This window comes from Loa loa (assembly GCF_000183805.2).
Source record: "Loa loa unplaced genomic scaffold supercont3.138, whole genome shotgun sequence".
In the NCBI taxonomy this organism is placed as follows: Eukaryota; Metazoa; Nematoda; class Chromadorea; order Rhabditida; family Onchocercidae; genus Loa; species Loa loa.
Window position 1 is genome coordinate 71,841 of NW_018108318.1, and position 7,824 is coordinate 79,664.

The 7,824-nt window shown below is 36.4% G+C and overlaps 1 protein-coding gene across 1 annotated transcript; it reads right to left on the reverse strand.

Annotated features, from left to right (window-relative positions):
• Positions 1–4,875: 4,875 nt before the first annotated feature.
• LOAG_10839 (hypothetical protein) lies at positions 4,876–5,733 on the reverse strand (the record flags this gene model as incomplete). The annotated part of the gene is made up of 2 exons (XM_003146363.1): positions 4,876–5,038; positions 5,420–5,733. 2 exons carry the CDS (start codon positions 5,731–5,733, stop codon positions 4,876–4,878), a joined length of 477 nt encoding a protein of 158 aa, XP_003146411.1.
• Positions 5,734–7,824: the final 2,091 nt, after the last annotated feature.

A 7,824-nucleotide genomic window follows, 5' to 3' on the forward strand; every position in this document is an offset into this window, starting at 1 on the left:
TCTCTCTCTCTCTCTCTCTCTCCCTCTCTCTCTCCAAAGGAGTTTTTTCTACAACTTTCCAGTTAAGATTTCCTCCTCTCCTCTGCTCTCTTCCATCTTTCTTTTATCCTCCAACAATCTCTCACTAGTAATGTTCCCTTCCATTTTTGCATTTCCTTTTCATTCCCAACAACAAAACCCAGTCATGTTAAAGTGAATCCACAAAACACACATCTTTCTACTTTCTTAAAATAGCTTGCATCACTCCTGAAAATCTTCACTGTTACTGTAATCTGTAGCGATTATTGACTGAGCCAAATCACTTACACTGGCACTCTTTTCCCAGTATTTGTGAACACGCATACGCCCACGCATATCATATCATTTGTTAACAGCTAGCAGACGATTCCGCTTCCGAAGCTACCTGTCCTCTCCATATAATGATTAACTTCTAGATGTTTGATAGTATCCACTGAAACAGAAAGAATAAAGCATACTTGCAGTGTGCATCATGTACCTCTTCTAGTTCTGAAATCTGAATCCAATGCTGCTTTTGAGATGATAATTTAATGAAGTGTAAGTTAGAAAGGATGCAAGCTAACACGGTGTCAAATCTCACTTCACGTTTGTGGATTTTATCTGCGTGTGCATGTATATAATCACGTGTTTGTTACTCATCCCGTTCGTTTTTGCCATTTCCGGATATCTTTGAGGAAAACTGATGAAATTAAGAGATGAAGCTAAATGGATGTATAACGATCCTCAAGAAATGAAATATGCATATCTTGTGGAAATAATCATCCACTGCTCAGATTTTTCGATTTAGAAAGTTGTTCTGATGACAGTTTTATATCATGATAACAGATGCCATTTCATCATTTAACGTCACAGAATATGACTAAGCGCAATCTGAATATTCTTGCTAATGCCTCCTGTATGAGACCTATTTGGTTTCATCTCCACTTCCTGATAGTGGAGATAAGATTAGGATAAAATTGGCATCAACATGAATGACAGAGAAATAACAGTAGCTGATCAGTTGAGTTTTTAACTTTTACAGACAAAATTCCAGTACCATTCTATTTTACGTCATTCAGAACTAAACCGACGAACTGAATTTTCCTAACAGTTATTTTGGAAATCCGGATTCATGTCCTATCGAGGCAGTTATAGCCTTAGAAATACTATTATTCTGGTGCCACAAATAATTAGTCCCTTCATAATCTTTGTAAGGCAGTGATTGTGCGAAATAAGCAAAACGAGATGAAGCCATAAGTAAGCTTTCGTTAATTCTGTGGCCATACAGGAATCTGTCACAGTAATCGCGGAGTTAAATGGAAGATATGAAATATATTTCTGCGATGAAAATAAGATTTTTTTCCGATAACTTCAACAACGGTGCACACTAGAAAAGTCAGCCAGGGTCTTCTAGGTTCTTGCTGAAAACAAAGAAAAGTAGTGAGAAAGGTATCATTATACAATGCCATCAAATTTTTTTGAGATTTTGTAGTATGTATTAGCAATGGTTATAGTAATAAAGTCCTAGTTGAGGTTATCAACTACAAAAAAGTCTATAATTATAAGAGAGCGATATGACATGAGTAAAAGATGAGAGGGAGTAACGATAAGCACCGTGAATCCATCGTTTCCTTCTTTCCTTCCACCTACCAGTGCCACAACAAAACGACCAATACTGAAACCAGGGTGCCTTTTTTTATGTTGGTTTGGTTGGTACTGCCTTACACCAAGTAATAATACCATCAAAAGGGATGGACAGAGCGAGTGAGGACATTTGCCAACAGGCACCGTCACCACCAACATAAAAACTACCTTCACCAAATACTCGAATGGTCTCGTGCAATACAAAAAACCTTGTTCACAAAAAACTGATAGGACGATGACAATGATATCGGCGATCAATTCAAAGAAAAAAGGTGTGGATGCATCGATACTGCAGCAACAATTGCCTTGTAAAGCGACGTTAGCCAAAGAATCAGATGATGAATGTGTGAAACAAGCCTTAAACGGGAAATTTCTAGCTAATACTGATGGCTAAATCACAATTTTCATGAAATTTCATATATCAAATCAAATGGGAGAATATGAATTAAAATGGAATAAGAGAGACTTCAAAAATTTGTAATCCTAAGCAATCTAATTAATAAAAATCTAACTAGACGGCGTATTATATATCACAATATACTGAATCAAATGTGAGACTATCAATAACAATCAAAAAGACGCTTTATTGTTAGAGGAAAGCTAAAGGGAGATGAGAAGTCCGTCTGTTGCGAGGTTGATGTTTACATGTCCATTTGTTTATCGGCTCATTTGTACGTACCCATACTTCGTCTCTCGACATTTTGTTTCGAATAACAATTTTAACTTTTATATAAATTTTGTTTTAAATAAAATATGCTTCACTCCTAACAAATTCTGGAAAACGAAAACCTGGATTAGATCCATAATTGGTGCTTGTGTGAGCACTGAGTTTTTGACGCCTAAATTTAGATTTACGTTTTTCTTGCAAGTTTAAGAAATTTCTTAATATTATCAGTACTCAAATATAACACTTTTTAAATTTTATATTTTCATTTCAATCTGTGTGTATTCGAGAAAAATTTTATTTTTAGTGTTATGTGAAGTTCCTTACAACTTGTATTTTTAAATTCACGTCGTCATAAAAAAAAACGAAAAAAAAAAACGGAAAAAAAGTAAGATGGTAAAACGCAGGATTTTGGAGAAATGATCACCTAAAGGCGACCTTCTCCTTCCCCAAAAAAATATTTCGTCCCCTGACCTTTCTCATATGAAGTGTAATTATTTCTAAGAGTACAGACGCTAATTCCTCCCACATATTTTTCCCAGAGTTACTGCAACATGAAAAGACACTAAGGATGGCTTCCTTTTTGAGCACTCCAGAAAGACAAAAACTCTTCGAGAAGAAAGGAAATAACCTCATATAGTAATAGAATAGAATATCTACTATGGACAAAATGGCCTAATAATCATTATATAGCCCGATTTAGGAACGGAATATTTTAACGTTTGCTTAATCATTAATCCATGAATAAAAAATGATCTAGAGAAATATGAATTATGATGAAATAGTCGCAGTCTATCTTAGAACGCTATCCAGTTGTTGTTGAAACTTATAATATCGAACAAAACTAATTACCCACCTTGTCATTCAGTGAATAATTGAGCACTGGATTGACGTTTATTTGCTATAATTTAATAATTTTTTTCCCGAAATATCTAAATCTCTTAATCACGGCATTTCTAGTTCATTCTTTTTTTCTTTTTTCTTTTTTTTTTTTGAATAAAAACAAAAAGGAAAAAAGCACCGATCTGGATCACTGCGAAATTGTAAAAACCAAAAGAGGAGATCACTGACGAAGAAAAGTATTAATTGAACATGTAAAATGTTTCTCGCTATCTTGAAGTTGAAATTGCTCGTTCATCTGATGCTTTTACCCTCTGACTTGATTTCCATGAATTCTCTTAACCACTTCCAACAATCTATTCTATTAAATTCATCCTCTAATTAAGCTGATAATTTTAATTGGATAGATTATTAGATGATCGTTAAGAAAGTATCCGTGTTGCACTCTTGAATTAAAAGACGATAGAACAAAACCAATGCGCAAAATCCTAAGGAAGCAGTAAAGCAGTCTCCTGGACAGTATTCCAAACATCTGAAAGGACAGTTCTTTCCTTTCAAGATGAAATGATACTACTGATTTTCTATAAACCCCGCCAAAAACACAAATGCAACGAAAATAAAAACTGGCATTGTATTTCCTGATTGCAAACCATCTGGAAATTTCAAATGGTGATAAATTCAAGAAAAAATATATATTTATCCCACATAGCAGACAAAAGACCTGCCTTGTAGTCATCCACTGCCTTTGGTGTTGCAAGGACAAATGCTCCATTTTCCTCAAAATTATAATTTCTCAACCTTCCAGCTCGGATAATATTTACAGTATTTTTGACTACATTATGTAACAAGAACTGTTATTCCGAAAACTTAAATGGAAAGCTTGCGGTAGAATCCGGATGCAAAGCTATCATCAACTGCTACAGAACACTTTTGTATCTCCTAAATTTCTTTGATCAGTGTCTCCTACTTCGCCAAATCGCAGCTGATGTCAGGCTAACCAACAACAAATATTACGAGCACTAGAAATGAAATAGAAAAGTTTTTTCAGAGAAAAGGAATTCAAAATTACTGTTTCAGCTTGTTGCCTTATATCACAAAAAGTTTCCCACAACTTCAGCGGAAAGTTGATGTCTTTCCTGAAAATTTTCTTTAGTATTCTCTAAAAGCTGTGATATTTTCAATTACCGTTCAAAATTAGGCATACTTTAAAATGAACAATTGACTTGAACTGGCCTGGAAATGGAATTGAAGTAAGCGGAATTCGACAGATATTGAGCCCATTGATCAGTTAAATAAGATGAAAGAGATGAAATGAAGTAGACTGTGGCAATTAGCATGACAGTATAGGGGAAGAGTACTGTACTGATTCAAACTATTTTGATTGCTTACAAGAAAGCTGATTTTTTCTGGTTTTCCGAATGTTCTCTAGTGGGAGTAAAATGAAAGATGTGAGACACTGCTGAAGTACTACTGCACCCCTATCATTTCGTACTGAGAGCGGGCATGATGGGAGGAAATCTTAAGGAATTCAAACTAGGTGGTTGCAGTTTCTTCCCTTTCTTTGGCTTTTTTTTTGCTGAAAGTGGGCGAAAAGGCGACAAAGAAGTTTACCGCTGCGACTTGACCTTTGATCTGGGAGCACAAAACGATCCATTTTTTTTTCATATTTTGCCACGTGATAAAGCAAAGAAATTCGACATTTCCTTAAGTGAGAATATAAAAAAATAGCTTTATCCGTAAGAACTACAATCATCGGCAGCTCGCATATCGGTGGTATGGCCGGAGAGCTGTGGGGTTTCCTCGATCAGTGAGTCGGGTTGTCGGATCGGCTGGTCGCTTGAGATCAATGGTGGAACAGAGAGCGATGATTGGGGGGGTACTGGTGGCAGTTCGCTAGTTGGATGGTGGGTGGGGAAATTCGCAAAAAAAAAGTGAAAAACGAAGAGCAAGAGAGGCAATAGCGGATAGGAACGGCCGGTCCGGACGGTAACCCAGCAACGAGCCGTCTACCCCTCGCCAACCGAACCAACCGCTCCAACCCCGACCCCTTCCCCTCCCCTCCTCTCCTTTTATACATCCCTCTTCTAAATTTGAAAAAAAAACCAAAGTTTTCTGTTCTCTCAGGGAGAGTCAAACTGCCTTCCATCTCTCTCTTCCTCTCTTATTTACATTGTTCATTGTACTATTCTCTGCCTCTCTAGTAGTCGAAGAGCCTCATCGTCGAATGAGAAAGAGGCCTAAAAATTAAAAAAAGTATGTCTGTGAATGGAATACCTTGTCTTCAAAACTGTGTATGTGTGTATGTGTGCATGCATTGTGTGTGTACATATGTGAGTGCGTGTATATATGTATGTATTTGTGCATGTGTATGTGTGTGTGTATAGGTACGCATGCGTGCGTGTTGTGCATGTGTATGCGTATGCGTGTACATGTGTGTGTGCATGTGCGTGTGCGTGTGTGTATGTGCATGTGTGTGTGTGCATGTGCGTATATGTTGTACGTGTGGATGTATATGTGTAGTGTATATAAACGCATACGTGTGTGTTATGCATATGTGTATGTGTATGCATGTGTGCATGTGTGTGCATGTGCTTGTATGTGTGTGTGTGTGTAGTGTACGTATGTGCGTGTGTGCATGTGTGTATGCGTGTGTGTGTTCAGTACTTCTTGAAAAAAAGCGAAAGAAAAAGAAATTGTTGCACTGGTTTTGAAGAACGGCATTGGAAAGTATCCCCCCGCCCTTTCTCGTCATCCCCCGAGCAGAGGCAACGGCGCTTCGCCTAGGAGAAGCATCATTTTATGTGCGGGGCTCACCATTTGTCATCATATAAAAAAACAGTCTATAGTGTCTGCTCGCATTGATTCGATATTTAGTAATTTCTTTGATTGTTCCGATTTACCTAGTGATTGGATTCGGAAAAGCAGGAACGTCGCAAGTGTCAGGAGATCTTGACCCCATGCAGTACATTTTCCTCTCTGACTTTAGCCTGTGCAGATGAGCTATCATAACAGTTCCAGCTTGTGCGATTGAAAGAAACATTGATTTTTAAGAAATGACATTCAAATAATTAAATGAAGTAAGGAAATTAACAACAAAAGGATCTCCCAATTAATCGAACATTTATGAAATTAGCGAAATTCTCCCCGCACGATGTAAAAAGCAAAATGCGATTTTATTTCTAAAGTGAAAGGAAAAGTCCATCTTTCTAGGAACTCTCTTCCGAAATTAGGATTAATTTACTGTTACAAAATCAAGGTTGGACAGCGTTCTAGCCAAACCATTGGGACTTAACAAATGCAAAGCCATGTCTTGTTATGAGTGATAAGTTGAAACAGCATTTGATTAATAATTACCATAAAGCAAATTTGCCTAATAGTTGTGCGGTGTGAATGATGAAAGAGTAGACAGAATGAATGCGTCGATCTATCAGTTCGTCTTTTCATTGAAAATTCGAAGGAATATGGGAGAGGTAGTCGATAAAGCTTAAGCTCACTGTCGTTTAATGTGCCACATGCACTCGAAAATCGTGTCTAACATTGAACATATTCGGAATTACTTTTTTCGAAAGAAAAAGCTATATGATAAAGTCTTGAATAGCTTAGACAGAATGGTCACCTTCGGATCTCATTGAATGGAATACACAAATGGTCGAAGTACTGGCCAACGGTACCTGGTGGTGCCTCATATAACTCATCCCATCTCCAATCATAGTCTTTCATTCACTCTTCAAATTTAAATGGACATTTTAAAAGTAGTCTTAAAACATACAGGGAATGAAAAAAAAAAAAAACATAAAAAAGATAAGTAGATGGATGAAAGTATTCAGCTGTTATCAGGCTATCTTTTTCTCTGTATCATCTCGTCTTGTCGTTGAAATAGAAGTAGCTTTAATGCAATACATATGCTAGCAATAATCATAAATCAAATAATGAATATCCCAAAAGTGTATAATGAACGCGCCGACAGTAATCGTGAATTGAATAACTAGTGATCAGGTGTGATGAAAATAAAAGTATGTTGTTGTAGTAATAAAGTCATTTACGAATGCAATTAATAAACACTTTCTTTATGGCATAAAGATGTTTCACTTTTGGCTAAGCTTTTCAGGCACCTAAAACTTGAAGCATTGTTTAATTTAAAAAATTTTTCCCAGCAAATTCTTTTTAATAAATTTCTGATTTTTGAAGCTAGCTTATAAATAAGCAGCAATCGTCTTTTTTTTCCTTTTGAGTGATCACGACGCCTTTCATAGCATTCGTCGGATAGCAATTTTCAGCAGTTTTTATCGTTACTTTTCCCTGACATGCGCACAATTATAAGGGGAAATTTTTCCAAAACTTTTGGTTTTGAATCCCTCGTACTATCAATAGCCAACTTAACCAAATGTTCGCAGCGTCAATGCGAAACTTCCAACTTGCACCAAAGCGTATCTTGTAATATCACTTGAGAAAAATGACATCTTCTGGATACTCTCTTGTAGCATATTTCGTTTGAAATGATGTTTTGGTTTAACAGACTAGAAAGATTATTACTATTAAAATTACGCATTATTGACTTTGCAAAGAAGAGGGATAAGAATCATAACTCGTTTTGTTCACTAAGAATTTAATAATTATCACATCGCATTACATGTTCTATTAGCTTTAAGCAGAGTTTCTGATCTGTTGTCCCCCTTGAA